Below are 23,819 nucleotides of genomic sequence, written 5' to 3'. Positions count from 1 at the left end.
GTTAGTATTTTTCTAATTCCAGCCCATTTCTGGCTTTCTCCCACATTGGTATTTGTTTCTTTTCAAACATCTGACTCAAGGCTATGAACACAGAAGAAAGGATCAGCAGGTTGTGTGTACAAGAAGTCTCCTAATACTGTCCAGCTGACAATACTGCTCATGCCTTTCTTCTCTTTTTAGATGTAGTGCTCTCAGGAATGAGGCTGCTTCCTTCCTTCTCAGGCTTCCTTTATGTGCGGCCGTGCCAAACTCTTTTATCTATGTGTGTGCATATGATGTACGCATTTGTCTGCGATGTAAAGTCCACGCGTATATTTTCCAGCACGTGTCTGAATTGGATTTTGACATAACCTCGTTTCATGCTTCACAAAACGTGCACACAAAGAGGGCGAGCAGTGGCTGAGGCCTGCAGGGGTTACACAGACAATGCAGGCTGTTTGCACAGATGGCCACTTTGACACAAAGACAGCCCAAGAAACCAAAACACAAGGGGAGCAGACTCCACAATGCATCCCCGCAGGGAGCGTGCACTTGTAAGGCCAGACTGGGTAGACCCCGCCAGACGTGATTCAGGGCAGAGGGCACGACATAACCCCGCCCTGCACACTTCTGCTGCATCCCGCCAGTTTCCAGATGCACTGGAACGTCTGAAGCTCTCATTCAGATGTATTCAATTATAACCATATGCATCACAATAGAGAACTCCCTTTAAGTGAGCACCATAGAAATCGTCACCACATGTCGGTGCGATGTGCAAATAGGAGTTACTTACATTTCACTGCTCTGCATCAACTCAATGAGGTCATTAAAAAGGACGTCTCGGTTCCTCTCACAGAAACCTTCAGCGTCGTAGGACACCTGGAAGAGATGGACAGAAGGATTTTTAAGGAGTCACAATTATCAAAGAGGACGAGGTTGAAATGTTAGGAAACCTCCAAGAAAAAGTAAGATGACACCTGTGTGAAAATAAAAAGATTGTGACTGATATTTTGGTTTTGAATTTTATGGGAAAAGAAAATGAAGGGTTGCAGATTCAAGTTTTACACCTCCGAGGATTAGCTGCCTTATAAAACCAGCAGCGGTTTAAAAGTATATAAATTAAACCGTGTTATTTCTGCGATACCCTCGGCTGAGACTGGAGGAATGTTTTGAGCTCGGTCATGGGAGCCCCTCAAGTCTTTATGGCACGGCTCATTAAGCCCACGGCATGTGTGCCAGGCTGAGGCCACCACACATCTGGAGAATGACACGGGACAACCTCGGGCCAGAGTGACCACCAGAATGCAAAAACAAGACGCCTGATGAACTGTAATGTATAAACTGGTTACCATGTATGACGTTGTTAGACTATGTTACATAAGGGGAGGGACTGAAACCGTAAATAGGCGAAGAAAGAGAGAGAGAAGGGGGTGTTAGCTTAGATGGGAAAAACTTTAAAAGGGTGATGATGACGACACCGCCTCCAGAATTAAAGTACCAGCTGCAGAACTGGTATTTATGACAGATCAGACAAGTGCGGAGCAACAACTTCACGACCAAGACTATAAAAAAATGACATTTTCATAATTTTCTATTTCCAGAAGTTGCTGTCAGCTCCTATACTGAGGACTTTATGCATAACATGATCGTTCTTAGTTTATACTACAGCAAAGACAAAATGTGGAAAATGTAGTATAGTGGAAGTATTAAGCAGTAGTAGTTGATATACTCACACTAAGTACAAGTAACTCAACACTGTGCTTAAGTAAACGTACTTAGTTATGTTGAATCACTACATACAAGCATCGGAAGTGTAAAATGTTAATGTAATAATAATAATAATAGTAATAGTAATAATACACTAGACTTTTCTAGATATTCAAAGAGAGTTAAAGGAAACAACCAAACAAAACAAAACAAACAATAAACAGAAAAAGCGAGTTCACTCAGACTGACCTTGCCGGCGTAGTGGTGGATGATGAAGCCCTGGTTCCAGCTGTTGAAGTGATCGTGGGTGTTGATTTGCATTCGGAGCTTCTGCAGCATGGTCTGGTCGGCCCCTTCGCCCACTGCGTGCATGGTGGCACACACATCGTCCAGGATGCTCATGATGCCGGGAGGATTCTGGGATCACGAGGAAAATATTCAACATTCATTCAGGTGTGTGTTTTTAGTTTCATGTCACTGGCTTCAAAATGACTCGTTGACTCGTGGCTGTTGCTTTGTCACCGGTAGCTTGTAAACACTACGGTTCCTTTATGACAGTAAATTGAATATTTTGAGGGTTTTGGACTGTGGATCCAACAAAACAAGACATTTCCATTCAATTCACTTCAGTTGTCTCTTGGATTGAATTGAAGATGTCAATGTCGGACCGTGTGATGGATTTTTCACTATCTGCTGACATTTTCTGGACCACATTATTGATTACTGGATAAAGAAAATAATCATTAGTTGCAGCTCTAATAGATGGCATTAGAAGTTGATAATTAACAGTAAATATCATGAAAAATTGTGACGTTTTGACAAAATAAACTGTCATAGTAATCTTAACATAATACAAAAACTTGAAGAAACTTCACTTTTTGACACCAACTAAAGGCGATGTGAAGTTACAAAGCTATGAACTGTATAATCTATAAACTAACAGAGGAGCAGCATCTCTCAAACACTGCTCTCTCTCACACAGACTGCCCCATTTGGCTCCATAATGTCCTCAGACGATCAGAAGCCTTCAGTTCACACAGTGCTAACACTGTCTGTGACTCAGCGAACACGAGCCTCCGTTAAAAGGACACATGTAAAGTTGTCACTGGATTAAATAAAGTGGGTCTGAACTGTCAGGCACCGATACAGATCCCCTTCTCCTCTCAGATGGAGGCTTGTTTTAAAGCCCTTGTTGTAGATTTCATGGATTAGGCCTCTCAGTTGGACAGATAAATCAAATTAAGAGGCATGTCGGCACGTTTGAGGATATCAAGCTGCAAGTCATGGCAACGGAGCAGAACCTTGGCGGGAGCGAGCAACTCGGTTTACAATATGAGGACAATAAAACTAACAAATGTTTATCATTAAAGAAAACTGATCATATCCAAGTTTGTTTTGATTTTAAAGGGAATAAAAATGATTTGTTTTAAGTTTAACAACTCTGCTCTCAATAAAGCTTTGTTTACCTCCAGCATGAGGCTTGTAACTTAACAGACGGCTGCTGGTTACAGAAATATCTGACAAACCAAATAGATTTCAAAGAAATGTGACTCAGTGCTGATCGGGAGCAAATGGTTACAGTTTATTTAATTTCATTTTAGATATTTTGTCTTGTTGTCTTTGTAAGTTGGATTGAATCTGTGTATTTTGTACATATTTTTTTGTTTTGTAAATAACTGCAGGGATTCTACCTTTAAGTTTAATAGTCTTTGAATTATATTAATATGACGTGAGGTTGAGTTTTGTAGAGAAATGGCTGGCTTGCTTTCTAACTTTAACTTGAGTATAGAAGTTGAATCAGTACTTCTACTTTTACCAGAGTAGTTTTCTACTGAAGTAAAGTCTGTGTATACTTCTGCCACCTCTGCTGGTCTATAAAATGTCAGAAAGTAGTTGATGAATGCCCATCACTTTTTCCTAAAACCGAAGGTGGTGTCTTCAGATGACTTGATTTGTCCGAGTGAGTCACATAAAATAAAGGAAACCTGCAAATTAAAGAAGTTGGAACTAAAGAATATTTGACATTTTTGCTTGAAAAATAACTTTTCATTGATAAGAAAAGAATTGCTGTTGCTATTACGATGTGTTTTTGATACATTTCTAGATTCACACGCAGGTTTCGTATAACTAAAATGACACATTTTAAGGAAAGTGCACCCTTGGCAGTAGATGCACACTCCTGCTTTCCAGTTTGTTTATTTATACATGATTCATTTACTTTGCTCTCGATGAGATCACAGACGATCTTGTTGTTGAAGTATTCAATTTGAGTCCACTTGATGCCCTCCTGCACATACTCCTCCTGCAAAAGAGAAACGTGAGCAGAGATCAGAGTCAGAATATCAAACACAGAATGAGGCTGGATATAAAAATAGAGGAAGGAAGTTTACCTGTTCTGCCTTCAGCGTCAGCTCGATGAAAATCTGCTGCAGTTTCTCGTTCACAAAGTTGATGCAGAACTGTTCAAATCCATTTTTCTGACAAAGAGAGAACGTAGTTAATAAAATCCACACAGGCTAAGTGAGCGTTATCTTCAGTAGAGTGTGGATATCCTGTAAGTTCAATGGGCTTTGTTTGGAGTGGGAGCTATTAAAGGAAGGGACCCATTGTGTAATTCACAGCACATACACTGGACCTTCGGCCTGAACCTTATGTGATGGTGGTCTGCAACTTCCTGTCTAATAAGGCAGCTGACCTTTACTTACTTAGTGTATACAAAGAGAAAGCCTTCAAACTACAAGACACACTGGAGTTGAGTTGGAGTTGGTAATGTTGTTAGTGACATGCTGCACACTAATAATCCGTAGTCAATATTAGGCATCTAGAGCTCTTGCAAACCAAAGTAACAGAAAAACACTTCCATTTAATTTGTCCAATCCTATCAAACTAAACAAGCAAGTAATCAGATTAGAAAAGCCTGTTGAAGTCTGCTGTCTCAATCAGGAGACAGAACTTAATCCACATGCTTTATAAATTAGTCTTATCCTTTGTGTCTAATCTGTTTAAATGCTCAAACTTAATACCTGTTAATCTAATTCATGTGTTGCTGCGGAGGAAAAATCCAGCAGCCACGTTTCAGCCTGTGAAACGGCCAAAAAACACTTACTTGGAAAATTTCAAATCCATAAATGTCCAACACTCCGATATTAATCTCCTGATGGTCTTTCACCATGGCTTTGTTGATGGACTGAAATCAAAGGATTGAGTTGATTAAATAAATGTTTATTATAGGTTATCAACTGTTTTTTTTTTAATGAAGATGCACTGAACAGTACAAACAACAGTACAGCAATCGTACCTCCACCAGGAAGTCAAACACTCGTGAATGCAGGGCTTTGGAGAGGGCGTCACGAGTGTAACACGCCTGCTCCACGTTCAGAGTCACGTCGATGGACTCCACCGCATTTCCCCACTTGCTGTCCATCTTCCGGCTCGTCAGTTTCTCCTTCAGGCGCTTCTGGTCGATTCCAAGCAGAAACGCAGGAAAAGCTAGAACTGTTAGAAGACATGAGAGAGAAAGTAAAGATCATGGAGCTTTATAAATGTTAATTTTCCTTATTGTCGTGGGTGCACTTTTACAAAAACCTGATAAGAGCACGACTCATCATCTGGATTGTAAGCATGTTACATCACAGGATAGACATTATAACTGTACATGAATTTATATACTGAAAACAGCCAGTTATAATAATATCATCACAGTCCTTCATGACAAAGAATCAATTTGGCTATTTAAACATGTCTAAAGGCATTACAGTTCGTCCCTTAGGGCTGATGTGATTAGTTAATTGCCAGACAATCAATCGCCAAATATTGATATTCAATTAATTAATCATTTTAGCAAAAAATGCCAAACATTCCTAGTTCCTGCATATAAAATTTGCTGCTTTTCTCTGTCTTACGAAAAGGTACATAAGGTGTAACAAGACATTTGATGACATCATATTTCTCTGATTATCTGAATCAGTGTTTTTTTTTTTTATTCGATTGCTGATAAAATTAATAAATTAAAAAAATGTGCTGCTTTGACTCTGATGCAATATGTAATCTACAAAGTAACTAGTAACTACTGTTATCTAATAAATGTAATGGAGTAAAAAGTTAAATTATAGTGGAGTTGAATTATAAACTAGCAGAAAATGGAAACACTCAAGTAAAGTGCAAATAACTCAAAATTGTACTAAAGTACAGTACTTCAGTTAATGTACTTAGTTACATTTCATCACTGCTTCACTGTTGCTGTACAGTTTGTGAGTAGTGGGTCCAGGCCTGAACCAGCCGAGACATTTCTCTGAAAACCAGTATGCAAATCAACATCAGTCATTTAAAGGGCAGCCTCATGTATCCTTTGCATAGCAGAGAGAGCCACTGCAAATCCAGTGCTCCAAAATACCTTCTGCACTGCATTTACTCTTATCATTCGATGATAAAGTCTCACAAATCACAAAAGCTTCTGCTGACAATCACAATGTATGCCTTTGTGGTGTACAGCCATAAAACTGGCAGCGATTCGGTGGCTAAACCACTGAAACAAAACATCCTCTGGACAGAATTCAGAGCTGATGAGCTGAAGCAAAATAGAAGAATAGCATTGGGCTAACCCTTGAAAAAAAACACTGCAGATCATTTGTCCCGACCTGGCGTTGATATTCTCCCCTGAGAGCCCCTCCCTGCCTTATTACAGTGACTCACTTCCCCTAGAAGGAAATGGCTCTCAGTCCTGCAGACTCACTGTGTCTGGGAATGCATTAGACCACTGCCGTAGCTCCGCTTACGGGCCATAAGGGTGTGACTGACCATACGCCTGCTTAAATAATGAGGAAAAGTCACTCTTTGTGTCAGGAAGGAAAAGTATGGATTGTATACCGTGGGCTGGGGGCTTTTACAGAGGCTGTGTGTGTGAAATTCGGGAACAATGCTCATAAAAATAAGTTCCCCTGCAGGATATTTGTTAGTCAAAGTGGCAGTGGACAATGAGAGGAATAGGAGGGGGTGTTGTCAGGACAGAGGGTTGAGCATGTGGCTTCACTCATCATGCATGAGATGGGACACAAACAAGGACCCTGGCATTTCAACAACTGACGAATGAAAATAATGTTTGAATAATGAGATTCTGGACATTTTTTTTTAAAGAACTAAAACCAACCTGAGGCACAAAACACATTATCAAAACATCAAAGTGTTGCTTTCCTTTTGAAAAAGATGAGCTTATTAAGAATCCCATCTTCAGTGTGTTATGAGATTATTCTTTAATATTAGCTGATCCTTGACGGCCCGTCAGTTTTTAAAGAAGCAGTTAAACATTTTGGGAAATTGTTTGCTTTTTTACCGAAAGTTAGATAAGAAGATTGATACCACTCTCATTTTTGTACACTAAATGATGACAAATACTGGATGCAAGAGGAAACAGTTAGCCTGCCTCTGTCCAAAGATAACAAAATCCAGCAATTACTAGTTCAACTGTTATATCTATTTGGTTCAATCCAAACAATAATGGAAAGTTAATGATTTGGTTTTATCGGAGGGTTGTGTGCGGGGCTTTTTTGCAACCGAGCTCAGATGTGCAGCAGTCTTTGTGCTTAAAAGAGACATATTATGCTCATTTTCAGGTTCATAATTTTATTTCTGGTTACTACTAGAATATGTTTACATGCTTTAAGGCTCAAAAAACACATCAGTTGTCTCATACTGTCCAGTGCAGCAGCACTGTGTCTGAAACACTTTTTTTTTTTTAGCGCCTGTCTCTCGAAGGTCCGCCCTCCTGAATACCCATCTCCTATGATTGGTCAGCTCACACACGCCTAACCCAGCACTGCTAACAGCAACAGAGCGGCTGCGATAACTCAATTCTTTACCTGCCAAACTAGCCACTAAGCATAAATTATGCAAATGTGTGACTCTGTGAGGTAGTGTGATGTCACAAAGTCACAGAGTTAAAGGCAGGACAACAGACGAGGTGTTTCAGGTGCAGTGCATTCTGTGGGAGAGAGGAGCTTCAGTGGGTGGGGACTTTGACCTTTTAAAAGCACGAGAACCTATAAACCACTGTAGGAAAGGAAAAAAACAAAAAGCAGAACAGGTCTCATTTAACTAAGATAACTGACTGCTGGCTGTAGCTTCACTGTAGATTCACTACACAGACATGTGAGTGGGGATCTTCTCATCCGACCCCAACCAAAAAAAGCAAATAAACGTATTTCCCAAAATGTTAACGTGTTCTTTTGAGGAACCTTCTCAACCCAGTGGACCCTCCTGTACATATTCATTAAATCGAATCCATTACACACTTTTACTCTTCATGCAGACGAGACTCCTTTCAACCCACAGAACTTGAGTTTTAAGGTCAAGTTTTCAAAGTTTCCAAAAGTTTCACACTGAATGACGAAGCCATAAATGCCAAACTGTGCACAATCCCAAACCCAAAATAGCTCTTCTATTTAAAACCACAAGATCCCAAAATAGTCATGTTAACAAACCAGCACGTCACTGTTGTGATCAAGTTACTTTTAATTGGCCCAACCAGCCAAATAATGTCCAAATGATTTGTACAAGTAGTCTCAACATTTCTCTCAGCGCGAGATGACGCACCGACTCTGGCTGCCGAGTGTTGATGTCTATGTGAACTTGGCCCGGTGATGTTTCATATGGGGAGCAGAGGTCTGTGCAGCACACAGTAAGTGAGGCTGGAGGGAACAGGAAAGGCGCAGATTATGGAGCGCCGCTGTTACGTCTGCACAGAACAGACCGAGGCTTTGTACACTGCACTCATCTGCATCACACAGACACAGCATGAAGAGGAAGGAGAAAGGAAAAGAAAAAAGAATAAAAAGAGGCAGGAGAAGGCAAGAGGGAAGGGGACAGAAGGAGAAGTATTTTCCAAGTAATTTTAGTTTCTGACGAAGTATGTCCAGACCTTCAATAATAGAGTTTTATTTTCTGGTAATCTAGCGTGGCCTGGATTAGTGCAGACAGTTGGCTGCAGCCCTGCATTAACACAATAAAACTTTAGGGAGTGAAAGTGGTGAGAGAGAAATATCCTCCAAAACCAACCAGAGAAGGGCAGCTCAGGACACTGAGGGGAGACATTCAGAAAGGCAAGAAAACGCAGTCAAAAGAAGAAATTAAGCACAACCCCGCCACGACTCAATCTTAACATCGGCACCATTGTTTTCAACCTCTTAACCATGGAACTGTATCTGACTCTTCTTAGCCACGCTAGTGATGTGACTTGATGGTTGAAAATGTTGGTCATCCACCACTTCAATCCAGACCGAAATATCTCAGCAACTTTTGGAAAGATTGCAGTGTGCCTTCAAACTCCCTTTGTGGATATTCTATACGACTTTGGTGATCCTATGACGTAAACTAGCAACGTTTTTAAAAAAAAAAAGTGCTGACGGTACTCTTTGGTAGGGAACACAGAAACTCAAAAAAGAGAAATATCCAAAGCAGTCTTCTGGCAAAAAGGTTAAAAAGCCTTTATCTAGATGGGTTGAGGAGGGCAGTTTGTGCCGCTACACATGAATTACTACTCAACTCATTTTTTAACACGCATTGTTAATATAATATAATAGCTGGCTTTTTTTAACCTTTTTGCCAGAAGGGGCCTTGGATTTTTCTCTGTTTTTAAATAGCTACAAGACGGATTAGCACAAAATCTGATACAGACATTCATGTTCCCCAGAGGATAAATTATAATAACTGATGATATCCTGACTTTCATCTAGCGCCATCATCAGGTCAGTGTTTAAATCTGTCTAATAGCTTGGTTTAGGACCAAATACTAAAACTAATGACATTCCTGTCAGCATTAGCTACAATTACGCTAAACTAATGCAGCGTTTCAGTCAACGTTTCCCGGCTGGCCGACCTCAAAGTGTTAGAGGTGAAACTTGGAAAGTGTGCACACAACTGAACCCTGAGCCTCCTTACATATATGATCAAAATACAATGCGAGGTAACAGACGCCATTAAACCTTCCATTCACTCACCTAATACAAATACTAATACAAACACTACACTAGCACGTTAGCATGTAGCTCAAAGTGCTGTTGTGCCTTCGTACAGTCTCACAGAAACACTAGCATGGCTGAAGACAAGCGAGTATTTTTGTAACAAACTAATTTAGAAAAATACAACAAGCCTGTTAGCAGTGTCACTGTGAGAATGTTAGCATGCTAGTGTTAGCTTTTGTCTCAAAGCACAGCTGTGCTTTAAGACAGTCTCAGAGCCAACATTTAGGCTAATATCTTTGTTAGCGCAGCTAGCATGGCTGTGGACTTTTAGTCTTGTTTGTTTGTAGTTTATTTTAATGCCTTATATTTTCTTTGAAAACAACTCGCCTTTAAATTAAAAAGCTGTTTCTGTCAGAGTCTGTCGAGGTTAAACAACAACATGCTAGCAACATCATCTGTTTTGATGGGTAGTGAAACATTGCTGGAGTGTTAAACATTAAATAGGCTACAAGTGAACTCCTTTTCCTGTCCACACACAGCTGACTGACAGTGTGTAAGTAAGTAAAAATGTGCCATGATAAACAAAGATGACAAAGAAAATTTGTATCTTTCCCTCTCAGCAAACTCAAAATAACCCACGCTTATTTTCAAGTGGCGTGCGAGCCTACTTACACTCCTCACTCTCCACAGCAGCGTAGTTGCCTGCCTCCCTGAAGCTGATATTTCCCAGGTGCAGGACTCCAGCGACGATCTGAAGCACCATGGCGCGGTCCTCCGCTGAGATGCCAATCACGTCCATGGCATGCTGGGAAAGCAAAGGAAAAGATCATGCTAAATCAGGGCCGCAGTGTGGGTTTACTCACTCCTGTGGTACCTAGCTCATGTCCTCTAATTACTCCTGTTGCGGTCTGACTGGTAAACAAAAACAGGAGGAGATCGTTGGAAAAGAAAACAAAGGAGGATTGGTAGGGAGGGAGAGGAATGTGAAGAGACGACTGTGAGCCACATGAACACTGCGATGAGATTCATAGACACACACACACACACACACACACACACACACACACACACACACACACACACACAACAGCACTGAGGGCGTTAGGTTAAACAGGAGGAATCTGACCGTACCACTGTCTCCTGGAAGTCGCTCTTGTCGTTGATGTCGTCCACTTTGTAGGAACCAGACTGATTGAGGTAAGTGTAGTAATCCAGGGTTGTGATTCCCAGGCTGCTCTTCTGCTCTCCACTGGCTCCTTCTATCAACTATAGACCAGAAATAAAGAGATGTGTATTGTGGATGCAGCAGTAAACGACACGCTTTTGCAAAAAGCCTGTGCAGTGTTATTCTTTTAACACATTTTCTCTGCCCAATGGTACGACTGAACTCATCAGTCTCATCCAGGGACCATGAGCCATCCACAATGAAAACAGATTGACCTTCTTCCTGCAGCCAAATGGCAAGTACAGTCCAAAGTGTCCTGAAATCACCTCGCAGACCGGCTTCACGAGCCAAATGTGTCCCGTTCTCGCTTCAGCTGGAGAGAAACAATAAGTCTCACCTGATAGAATATATGGAAACTCCTCTCTCCAGGATTCCTCATGACGACACGCGACTTCTCCAGAAGGAAGTTGGAGATTTTCCCTCCATCTGGTTCTCCACCGGAGCTGAACTGGATCTCAAAGTATTTCCCCTGATGGATGAAAGCATGTTATTCAGTGTTGGGGTCGGGCTGTAATATAGCTTAAAGCCAGAGCTATAACCTGGCTGTTCAAGTGGTGTGAGTGTGTGTGTAAATGTCTATTTATATATAAATCTGATTCTGCTTTTGTTTTTTTGCTCTCTTCTCCAGAGAAACCTGTAACATAATATCTGTTCCAGTCCTAAAAGTGAACAGAGACACTATTTATTCATAGACAGTACCCCAGAAGTAGTGATCGCAGGCCAAATTCATTTCCCCAAAAGTGGATCTAAAAATAACCCAACTGCTGAGACAATACTGCTTTGTATGCTAACCTGAACTCAGCTGGAAAAGTCCTGAGGAAATATATTTTCTAAAATGTGCTTTGCCTCAAGTCTAAGTCCCTTGTAAGCAATAGGGGATGTGCATCAGTGGTTCTGCACGTATGTACTTCTCTGGTTAACCAGGACACACATGAGGTTTGCTTCCTCATGCAATCAAACAGAAAACAGGAAAAAAGCTGTTGCTGCAAATCTTTGTTTTTCAGAAGTCTGTGTGGATCCGAAGGTGTGCCACAGAAACGTTGAGTCCTCAAATTATTCCAGGGTAAGTAGTACCTACTGCGTGTATTTATGTCTGAGCAACACAGTTTTTTAGTGTGAGTGGGTTATTCTGACTTTGTCGTCCTCATTTACGCTGCAAATCAGCAACGGCACACATGAAAAAACTGTGTTTTCTGTCCTGATTTAAACTTTTGCCTGAAGGTTGTTTTTACTTTGGAACAAGATAAGAATTTGCTGCAATGTTAGGCCTCCCCAATTCACAAAAACAAAGGCCAACTCATGAAATGAAAGCCTTACGAATCTGCTGGAGTTGTTGTTCCTCACAGTCTTGGCGTTACCGAAGGCCTCTAGCAGCGGGTTGGACTGCAGGATGATGTCTTTGACGTGCTGCGAGGAAACAGAGGCAATGAGCTGTTAGCTACGTCACAGACCGACTGTACAGCAGGTACAGATACCACACACTTCACACCAGCGCTGACAGGCTGGCGTGTATATATCTGGAACTTTCCACTCGAATATAAACACACACACACACAAATGCACATCTACAGACAGACACACAAAAAGTCTGGAGGACATTATCTTTCCAGTGAGCCATCTGCACGTCAGAAACACATGAGTTTTAAATCGGTACACCAGACAAATCTACTCCTACTTCCATTATTGTACACAGAAGTTGAGTGGAAGTCATTTCTTGGAATATTTTTCTTGTTTGTGATTCTAAATTTAGCAACAACAGCATTTCCTACTACTTTATCATAAGTTGCTCCTCCGACCCATGGAGCAGCTTCAAAGCACGCTGAATCCAAAGAGATATTCTAAAAACTAAGATCACATTTCCAATATCATCTAAACATGTTAAATATTTTATATCCATACCCTTTATTTTTGTTCATTAATCATGCATGAATTGAATAGGTGTGAATAGTCTTTGTGTAGATGACAGAAATGTTATTGGCAGGGAGTTGATATCTATCAAAACTATTCCCACACGCGCGTGAACACACACAGTAAACATGTTACATAACAATGCATGTGCTGTACTGAGCATAACGCACAATGTGTGCCGAGCTGAAGGGAACAGAGTGAGGAGTTCTGCCTGACAGGAGCTGGAAGAGGTGGAGACAAAACGTGATGTCGGATTGTGTGTGTGTGTGTGTGTTTCCAATGTGATGGCTGTATTTGTTTAAACAAACGACACCAAGAGAATTATTTTCATAACCAGCTATATGAGTGTAACATATATATAGACTGTAACATGCAACTCGGAACAATGATAACGCTGTTTCACTGTTGAATTTAAAGCCTGCAGATGATTTCTAACGTCGCCTCAGAGGAAGCAGCTCTGAGTGGATTACATATAAAAATCCCACTGCCATCATGGCGCAGGCATTTCCTCATCAAACTTTAGATCTTTATCGAGCTTAGGAACTGGACATCTGCTGGTTTGGGGGGCAGCCAGATGGCTGAAGGGGGGCTGGGCGAATAAGAGGCTGCTGATGGGCTGATAGTGGGCTATAAGGATGAGGATGATAAGAGGAGGGATTGGCTCTGAGGAGAGGAATATGTGCAGGAATGAAGAAGCTACAGGTTGTTTGATTTGAAGTCTGCGGTCGCATTATTGTCATTTGAACGATTCGTGAATGAAGTCCGGTGGGCAAAATACAATCAAAGAAATAATTAAAGGAGGACACACATTAATTAACATTATATTTTAAGCACCAGTACATCCAACAAGCTATGGAAGCCCATTTTCACTAGTAATAACAAAAAAAATATTATACAAAAGCTTAAATTATGAGATAAAAAGTCAAAATTATGAAATAAAAAGTATCAAATCACACCATAAAAGTGTGCATCACAGAAGATGATCAAAATATTTCTTTGAGTTGAAAATGAATCACTGTCGAGTCACAATCCCATCTATGTAGCGAAGCATCTCAAGAATCTCAAGCGTCTCGTGCATCTATTACAATCAGTCCTCGGAGACAGACACGAGGCAGCTCCTCTCACCTGTACTCTGGGTCCGCCCCCTGACACTCTGGAGATGTAGCCCATGATATATTTGGCTGCCACCGTCTTCCCCGCTCCGCTCTCTCCACTGGAAAAATACACAAAGATTTTAGTGTGTGTCTTCATGCAAACTGAGCTCAGTGAACTAACAGCATGTGACACCTGCTCAGATGTCAAGATGAAGTGATTCATGCAGACCTGGGTGCTTGTTTGGTATTTTAACCATTAAGTGTGGAGGACCAGTGTAATTGCTTCGAGCAGCTGCGTGTACATGTTCATGATGCCATCATTTCTAGTCTCTCAAGTCAACAGTTTTTTGTTTGCCCAAAGTTGCACCAATCTCTTTGCTTGTTTGATCCTGCTAACTATTCGAAAATGCATCCAAGCGTGTGGTTGAATCCAAAGCTGCGTATTTGGGTTTGTTCGTCAACTCACTATTTAGTCCATACTAAAGAATAATATATGCTTGCTGGCTTCAATCTCCTCTACCGTCGCACTGATCTCATCTGTCAAAAAGTTAGATTTTCTCTTTCGGTCCATCTCTCTTCCTGACTAAACCCTCATTGGTGCTGCGTTATGTAAGAGGAAATCACAAGACAGGTGCTGTCAGTTTGAGTTGATTTGAGATTTATAGATAAGAGACGTTGCAAATAGGATTCTTAAAACCTGTTTAAGCAAGTGTTTTCACGCTAGCATCTTTTATGAATCCAATGTAAGATGAATGTAAGAATGTATCTTCTAATCAAATCTAAGAACATTTTCATAAATGAGGCCCCTGGAACGCATCCATTAAACTGAACCTGCCGAACTAACATGTGAAATCCCAGTTCCTGCTTTCATGTGTACACACTCTATTTACTGTTCAAACAAATGTGTTTTTGTGCACCTGGGAGCTAATTTCAACTCAGAGGCTATCTGTGTGTTAGGCTACAGCACATCTGGACAGATGATTGGACAATCAGGACATTAATCTTGTTTTGTCACATTCACAGATTTTTCCCTCATCTATCTCCTTCCCCTCATCCTACACTTGCCTATGTTCCTCCTTGCCTTTCACTTTGCCAGTGTCGTACTTATTTTGACATATGTGGTTTGGCAGCGGATGACAGCGGAGTCTGTTTTTTCTTTCTGCGCCTTAAAGTTGAGTCAGGTCTGTAATGCCTCTGTGAGAAACACAGCTGCAGACTGTTAGAGGCTGCCAGAGGAAGTCATGGGAGCCACTCTATTACACAGCAGTCACTATATGGTTGTGACCCTCCCCCCTATATACCTCCTGGTTTCTTCCAAATCCTTTTTGCATTGTCTGGGCTCCCTCACTGCACACCCAAGTAACAACGAGAAACTGATATGCTGAGCAGTAGTTTTGGCTTTTTAATGTCAGAAAAGCCTCCAGAGCTTCGTCTGAGAGCATGTTTTTACTCAGGGAAGTTAAACTCTGAAGAGCTATTTTCAACACAAGCTGCAGCGGGAGTTTGAGTCCCACTTCGAGCCCCCCAAGTGGGCGAGCTTCATTGTTGTGGCGCTGAAGGCATTGTCAGCTTCCTCCAACATTTATTAACCAAACAAGGACATGAGTTGAACATTGCGATGCAGAGGTGCAGAGGTTTAAGCTTTAACTTTCATAAATTATTACTGACTTCAGCTATGAGAAGGATGCAAAGTCAACACTGACTCCTAGTTTTGTTTTTGTTTGAATCTAATGAGGCACACTGCATTCCCACACGGCTGAAGCTGCATGTACAGTACAGTTCTGTATGTTCAAGATTGCTTCACAGATAATGCAAGAGCACCGTATTCTAGCTGCTTTGAAAACAATGACTTCTTTTTGTTTTTTAAGCTACAGGAGACTGTGCAGCTGTTGCAAGGCTCAGTTTAAATCAATTAATCCACCAAAAGAGTTTGTGATTATTTCACAGACTCTTGGAGCAATAATTGTGGTTGTGTTACTGAAGCAATCTGATAACACATGATGACAGACACCCAAATATATTACAGATTTATTTATTTTTTTAACTTTGCCAAGGACGTTATGTTTTCGCCCGTGTCCTTTTGTTTGTTGGTTGGTTTGTCAGCAGGATGAAACAAAAATTAACAAACCAAATTCCACGAAACGTGGATGGAGGATGAGTCTCAGCCCAGAACAGACCCCATTAACTTTTGCTGTGGATCTGGCATTTTTTTTCTCACTTTCTTTAAAATGGCGAGATAGAGCGTTGTTTTTTTTGGCAAAGAGCTGGAACAATTAATCAATCAACTATTTTCATAACCGATAAATAGGTTTGAGTCATTTTTAAGAAATCAAAGGAGAAATTCTCTAATTCTAGCTTCTTCAATGTGCATATTTTGTGGTTTCTTTACTCCTCTGTGACAATAAACTGAATATCTTCATGTTGTTGACAAAACAAGACATTTGAGGATGTCGTCTTGGTTTTTGGGAAACACCGATTGACATTTTTCACCAGTTTTCCGACATTTTAGACCAAAAAACTAAATCAACAAATCAAAAAAATAATCAAAAGATTAATCAACCATGAAAATAATTGTAAGTCTCAATCCTAATATGCTATGGTAACTCAGATTTGATAGCAGTCGTGCTACCTCACATACTTTCATTATTGTCTGACACACACTCTTAGACGTCTGACTGTTGGTACAACACAATGTCCCAACTGTTGAGCCAGCCGTTTCAAAGCAGCACAATCAGTCGACCTTTTAGCCTAAAATAATTCATTTGCTGTCATCGGTGCCTTTGAGAAGAAGGAGGAAAAGACGGGAATGGTGGATGAAATCATGTGCAAACAGCTGTGGGGAACACCACATCGGTGAATCAGCAAGGACTCAGAACAAGAAGACAGAGTCAACACAGCAAAAGGTCAGCTGTCCATGAGCCCCGAACCAAAACCAGGTTTAGGTTTGATCCTGTTGTGCAGGTGACGTGTTGATTTAAAGACTGAAATTGAAGCCACTTAGAGGAACAGAAAGAAAGAGATCGTGGCTCTCTCTGTCGTACTCGGTGATTCCTGATCCGAAGCTGTTGGTCCTCAAGCGTCAAAACGTTTGGCTGAGTCTTTTAAAACAGCTCTGATTTCATCTAACAGTTTAACGGGGAGTGCCAAACTGATAACACCAACTTGCTCCAGTTCATCCCTTTAATATCTGATCCAGATGTCTAGCAATAGCTGCACCAGTCACATTGTGTAATAAGCAGATAAAACTAAAGAAATAGGAAAAAGGTCAGAATTTCCCAGCAGGATTGGTCAAAACGGCTGCGACACCTCATCCTGAATTCCCCTTGGTGGTTATTTCACACATTTTCTTAGTAAATGTGAAAAAGCGCTCACACAGGCCGATGCTGACCACACTGCCTGGCCAGCAGTTCACACAGCAGCCTTTGTTTGCCGAGACCTGGTTCATCATAAAAACCACTTCCATGCTTTTGTTTGCTGATTTAGTCGATCACAAAATCCACCTCAGTGCCTTTATGTGGGAAACTGAACTAGCAACTGCTGGCTGTCCAAACAACGGGCGAAAGTGCTGAAGCAGGGGTCATTCATCATGAGGTAAGCACTATAGTAACCGCGCCGCTCAGGTGACCAGGATAAAGCCTCAATCATGACACCACACTTTTCCCTCTGCAGCTTTGGAGCTCAAAAACACTCACAGACAAACTCAAACAGGCTGAAAAAGCAGCCATAAATCCCTAAATCTAAGGAGAGAGTTGGTATAGGGTGATTCCAGGATCATGCAGGTGTTCTTCCTGTTTTTTTAAAGAAAAAAAGATTGGATAGAAACACACTAAAGGAAGGCGTCACTCTCTGCCGGTCAGCTGTTTCAAAGGATGTGGTGGAACCTGTTCTCCTGCTCTCCTCCCAGCCATTATCACGACCTGCAGAGACTCAGCTGCACTTCAGCTTTGACATAACACCTCACAGATCATATTGCACAGATGACTATCTCCTGCCACAAAGGGAGAAGTCACAAAATGAAAACTCAGTCAACTGAAAAGCTCATATTACACAAAATAATGTAAAGCATGTGGTCTCTTTTGTGTGCGTCACATACTTTGGTTGTCACATGTGGTGAGTTCATGACGCGTAAAGAAGGTGGAGAACGATATGTGGTTCTTACCTGATGATGACACATTGGTTCTCACGATCAATCATCATGTTTCTGTACATGTTGTCTGCCAGAGCGTAGATGTGAGGGGGGTTCTCATACTGAGCCTGAGAGGTGACAAAAGATTAATTAAATTCAAAGGTCGAACAGCTTTTGTAGTAAACTTTGTGGAGGCTATTCATCTAACAAGTAGTATTACAGGACTAGTATGAAGTCCTGTTTGAGCAACATTTGCAAAAAACTAGAATGCCCAGCTGTTTTAGGGAATTACTGAGACATGTAGGGAAGCCATCAAGTATTGAGGGATGGATTAACACACAGCTGTTTCTGGTCTTTTCATTAAATAAGTTGAAAGTAATGAAATACAGAATAATTTAGATACCGAAGGTCCAATTTGTAAGACAGTTGATTGGTGAGTCTCATTCCCAACTAGTCAAAAATGGATGCTGTGGGTTGGTAGGTAGGGCTGGCCACCGATCCAAAGTGTATGTGACTATCTTACAAATTGGACCTTTAATGCTACTTTGGCCATGATGACTTATTTCATGGACTGTGAGAAGACTGATCTGCACTAGAGCTGCAACCATTAGTCGTTTATGCAATAAAATATCGTTTTTCAAGAAAAATGTCAAACAGTTGCTGGTTTTGTCATTTATTTTAACAAGAAGAAATTTAAAGACATTGACTAAATCATTAGTTTCGAAAATAACAGGCAGAGTAATTGATATTGAACTTAATTGTTAGTTGCAGCTCTAATCTGGACAAAATAAGACAGACTATCACTGCAGCAGCCAAATGTGTTTTCCTCCAACCGAGCAAACGAGTCGGCCGCTTCATGAGTGTTTTAAACTATTCTGAGCAAATCTGAACTTGTGAATCTGAACCCGGTGCACTTACTAACAACTATAATCTGCCAAACTGTTAAATCTGGCATGTGTGATGCAGAGTGTTTTCACAGTCAGTTAGGATTTTTAAGTCTTTCAGTGCTCCTGGCTTAAGGAGACAAGCCCACTCTCAGCCGGCCGGCCAAGAGAGGAGGCAGACTTGAACAGGCTGTTCTGTGAAGGTGCTGCCAAAGACTTCTCAATGGTTGAGTCAAGTTTCTGACAGCAACATCTGTGCCAGCCCGCTGGAAAGTTCGCACTGCAGCTAACCCAGTTCGTTTCAAAGCCTTTTGTCCTTCACACTGTTGCCATCTTAAATCCCCCAGACACATCAGTACTTCTACAATATGTGAGTGAATTTATGGATGTGAATCTTTCATCAGTCTACTTACTGCACCCTGATACATCTCCACTTCTTTTTCCCCAAAGTATGGCATCTGCTTGAAAGGGTTGACGGAGATGAGCACAGGACCGATATATGTCTGATGAGGATTCATGTTAAAGATCATACAGCGAGGACAAACAAGTCAGCAGAAAACAAACAACACTGATTTAAATCACCTCTTATTGGAAGTGCAGTAGTTGTGTTATAGTACTAAATGTTCCTCCTTTCACGGCAGCAGAGTTTTAAAACTAAATTGCATATTCACAGAGATTTTACAACTATAAAGGAAACGAGTGACCTAATCTACGGCTGCCATGACGTCAGGGAAGTGGAGGAGTGCAGCAGTGGAGTATCTGGTGATCGGGCCTGAGGCTAAATAAGTATCCAGTGCTTACAAATGACAGAGAATAGACTGACCATGTAACACTGTGAGGTTTCATGCCCCGGAGCCAGAACGCTGCTCAAGGCAAATAAAGCTGCTATTGTGGGTGGCCTACAGTGACCCGCAGCCTTGGCAAGGAGACCTCACAGTTACGGCTATTTATTGACCCAAATCAAAGGCCTGACTCAGAGATGTCGAAAAGAAAACTGCCAGCATTTACTAAACTTCATAATCCTGAGCACTGCCAGGGTGCGGATGAGGTTTATGTAATGAGCTGCTTTGTGAACGCTCGGAGTTGCTTTTTCAAAGGGGGTTATTCATTCATTCATCAACTCATTTCACGTCATGAACAGCTTATGTGTACTGTATACATGTGTGTGTATGTGTGTGTGTGTATGTGGCCACAGCCACATCTGTGTGATGTACTGTATGAAAATGATAGCCCTCAGCACGCCAGACTGTAGACTTCTCCTTCTCTTTTTGCTATTTCTCACACCGATTTGTTCACATTTTGCACCACAGTGAGACAAAACTAGAGTAAATCCAGACTTTGGTGAAGGAGCTGGAGTCAGAGGTCTGGGTGGAGGCCTGCACAGAGAGGCCCTTTGCCCCCTGCACACGGCGGTGCCTCAGTCTGAAGGCGTTACCTTCCTAATGCTGAGCTATTACTCACTGCTACAGTGACGCTGTGAATGACCATTCAGCTATTCTGGGAATAGCGTGGATGAGACGTGGCTCTGCTATCTCTCGCCGGGATGTGAACTGCGATTGTGAGCATAAGGATACAAAGATGTAGTCATCCATGTATCTCTTCTTGAGGTTGTCCACGATGGCATCCTCATTGATCTTGCTGAGCAGCACCATGTCATCCACTCCGCTGTGTTTGACATTGTGGCTCTGCCAGTGGTACCGGTAGTGCCCCCGGCTCCCCTGCAACAAAACACACACAAAGTACAATTGTTAGGTCACCATAAAAGGACACAATGAGGTCGCGTGGACTCATCGAGAGACGGTCATCAAGGTGAAGCTGCTACATGAATGAGTTGCGGCTTTACAGCCCACTCAGAGGCTGAGGTAGTGTGGTTTTATCGCACTGTTGAGATTGTCAAAAATGAAAGCTAAGGGGAACGTGGTTATTATTACAACAAGGAAACGTCAAAGTGTGCACATTTACTGCAAACTTGGACAAAGTACTGCATGTTCAGATTCCCAAAAGTGCTTTGTGTTATTTGTCTAAGTGTTAAAGATGCTCTGACCCACATCCTGACAATCGGGTTTCTCCCTCCATTCCCGTTGTTTTTTTTGTTTTAGCTGAGTGAGTCTCCGGAGAACTGAGGTCATTCATCATGCGCTATGAGTCAGTGTTGTCTGGCTACTGTGGACGAGGGTCACAATGTGCTGTGAGTCTCTTTCTCCTGGATGGAGAATCGCTCAAAGCCGCAGAGAGCATCCAGAACATTAGTCAACACACAAGTTAACTCTTGACTTCCTCCCTCTTCAGTGAGGAAGTGTGGGGAGAGGAAGGAGCAGAGCGGCAATCTCAACAAAGTAATTCACTGCAGCCATACTTCAACATCTAGATACTATACTATACTATACTTTACTATACTATACTATACTTCATGTAGCAGAAGTGTAGAGATAAAATATTCTTTAAAAAAACATTATTTTTATATTTATCTCTTTGGACGGCAGTAGATCAGCCCACGTCTGTGGTCAAGACTGAAATGTCTCAACAACTACTGGATGGGCTACCATGGCACTTAGTTCAGATATCTATGGTGCCCAGAGGATGAACCCCTTGATTTTGGTGAACCCTTTTTCAAGAGCTTGTGGTTACAACATGGGTAGTTGCGTATACTATATGTTGTGTAGCGTTCAAGTGGTTGAGTCATGAAAAAAACGTTGCAAGGCAGCAGCATCTAGAAGCCACCTAGGCTAGCATTTTAGCATGCTAGCAAATGGGTGATATAATGCAGGAAACGCAATGTGTTTAGTGCAAATTAGCAAATGTTGCTAACACGCTAAAATGAAGAAGGTTAACGGGGTAAACATCAAACATCCGCGTGTTTATTGTTAGCATGTGGATGCTAGCATTTAGCTACACATTACAACATCACAGAGCAGCTGGCATGGCTCATTATGGCAATATGGTTTTAGAGCATCTCTATGAGAAAATGAGAATTTATCAAATGTTTTATATTAAACTTAATATACAGGAACTGTTTTCTTCATTATCTCCATCATCCTTTTCGAGGCTCTCCTTGAGCTTTCCATTGTATCACAGGACCTTTATTAGCAGATGGGGTTTGCCCGGTTGTTTTAGGAAAGGATTTAGGCAGGATTTATTAGCTCCTAGCAGTGAAGACTGCTCATCTCACCCTCCCCCACACTGGCTGCTAAGAACGGGAAAAATACAGCAGGCCCCCTCCCGAGCCACTGTTTGGTTTGTCCATTCTGGGCCACTGTAGAAACGGTGCAACATGGCAGACTCTACTCTCTCTGTGGATATGAAAGGTTCATTCTAAGGTAAGGAAAACAGTCCTTTACACTGCTGTTTCCAACATCAAGAATGGTTTCTGGTTATCTACTTTATGTTTTGACTGTCAGAGATTGTGGATTCACTCTGATTTCAACATTATACTGCACCTTTAATATTGTGCAAGGCAAAAGATTCAGCAATATTCTCAACTTATAGTGACGAACAAGGTCAGTCGGAATAATCACTCCACAAACCGGATGCATCACAGATATCAGAGGGTGCATGAAATGAAAACAGAAAAGGGCACAACCCTGCTCGTATCAAGGACCACAAAGTAACACCACAGCTAAAAAACTGTGGAAAGTCATTTTGCATTTAGTAATTAACTCTTAATTACTCAGCCAGGGAGGAGGGCCAGCAAGCGTTTAATATCCTCCAGGGCGACTTTATTCTTTACAACAGCAAAATTAAAACCACTTTACAGACTCTGTCGTAGCATGGGAGATGGTGAGGAATGTTAACAGCTTCTCAGCCTAATTCAGCGGGAATTCACCCCTCAGGAGGGAAACAGCAAATTATAGCTTGATTAATTCTCCAGTTCACAACCATTAACATGTTTTACTGCTGTGTAGGTGCGGCAGAGGGAGATGCTGACTTCCTTCCTTCCTTAGCAACGATGACACGGTGATGTCACTCACAGGGACAAAAATGCTTCCTGACAATGAAGCATAACAAGACAATAATCTAAATATAGGGAGGGAGCGATAGGTGCGCAAAGAGAAACAGGCCAACAACACACAGGCACATCTGCACACTTGCTGCATTATTAATGTGTTTTGTGGAAAGTTATGACCCTCTGATAAGGAAAACTCCCTAAAAAAGGCCAAAAGCGAGAAACTCCAAGAAGGAGATCAGTGAAGAAATCCCTTTTTCAAGATTAACAGACATTCAGTTGGTGTCATTTGTACAGAGTAGATAAAAGCATGTTAGCAGTAACGCTTCTGCAAACCACTGATTCTTCCAAATGGGTACACGTCATAGGCTACATGAGCTACTGACATGTCTACAAAACATGTCATATCACATTCACATGTTTTATTAAAGGTGGAGTGGAGCCAGAAGACTGCCAAGCCAGTGACCGCAGAGCAAGTCTTCAACATTTGTATGTGTGAACGTACTGGATATTTTTAAGGCAACCTTAAATTTATAGCCATATTTGTGGCAACAAAATAATTTTTGGGGAAGTTGGGCTATTTCCAACCAATTGTGGTGACCAAAACATGATGTTTTCCTAACCCTAAGTGTTTTTTGTGCCTAAACCTACTTAGAGCATGAGCACAGCATTGTGACAAGAGAACATTTTTAAGTTGCAACATAAAAAAATGTACATTTCTAACTTATCTGTGGTTTTGCAGCAATATACTTTGCCAACATTCAATCTGGCAGTTGGGTTGTGGACACACAACAGACTGGAGACACAACAACATTAAGTAAGTAAGTATGTGACATTTAATATTAAGCAAATATTAAGTTTAATAAGAGAGTTTAAGGCTAAATATGTTTGGATTGAAGATTGTGGATGTAGACGTTCAGGAGCATCCAGGCTTGTCCGTTTTTAGGGCACTATCATGCAAGAAAAGCCAATAACCTACTCAGGTTACAGAAGGCTGG

At 41.4% G+C, this 23,819-nt stretch overlaps 1 protein-coding gene across 3 annotated transcripts in view; it reads right to left on the bottom strand.

Annotated features, from left to right (window-relative positions):
- The window catches only part of myo1ea (myosin IEa), a 53,428-nt gene that overhangs the window by 14,652 nt on the left and 14,957 nt on the right, over positions 1 to 23,819 (bottom strand). For all 3 annotated transcript variants that reach the window (XM_084353908.1, XM_084353906.1, XM_084353907.1), the window contains exons 2-15: positions 20,453 to 20,596; positions 19,292 to 19,381; positions 18,028 to 18,122; positions 13,900 to 13,987; positions 12,184 to 12,273; positions 11,204 to 11,335; positions 10,773 to 10,907; positions 10,314 to 10,446; positions 4,985 to 5,181; positions 4,793 to 4,873; positions 4,077 to 4,163; positions 3,905 to 3,988; positions 1,936 to 2,103; positions 773 to 858 (exon numbers count right to left, since the gene is read on the bottom strand). In XM_084353908.1, coding sequence (XP_084210034.1) covers positions 773 to 858; positions 1,936 to 2,103; positions 3,905 to 3,988; positions 4,077 to 4,163; positions 4,793 to 4,873; positions 4,985 to 5,181; positions 10,314 to 10,446; positions 10,773 to 10,907; positions 11,204 to 11,335; positions 12,184 to 12,273; positions 13,900 to 13,987; positions 18,028 to 18,122; positions 19,292 to 19,381; positions 20,453 to 20,596 — 1,610 coding nt within the window. The remainder of the gene's footprint in view (positions 1 to 772; positions 859 to 1,935; positions 2,104 to 3,904; positions 3,989 to 4,076; positions 4,164 to 4,792; positions 4,874 to 4,984; positions 5,182 to 10,313; positions 10,447 to 10,772; positions 10,908 to 11,203; positions 11,336 to 12,183; positions 12,274 to 13,899; positions 13,988 to 18,027; positions 18,123 to 19,291; positions 19,382 to 20,452; positions 20,597 to 23,819) is intronic.

The sequence above is a fragment of the Pagrus pagrus genome (genome assembly GCF_965226575.1).
Source record: "Pagrus pagrus genome assembly, chromosome: 1".
Taxonomy (NCBI): domain Eukaryota; kingdom Metazoa; phylum Chordata; class Actinopteri; order Spariformes; family Sparidae; genus Pagrus; species Pagrus pagrus.
This window is presented reverse-complemented; position numbering and strand designations above follow the sequence as displayed.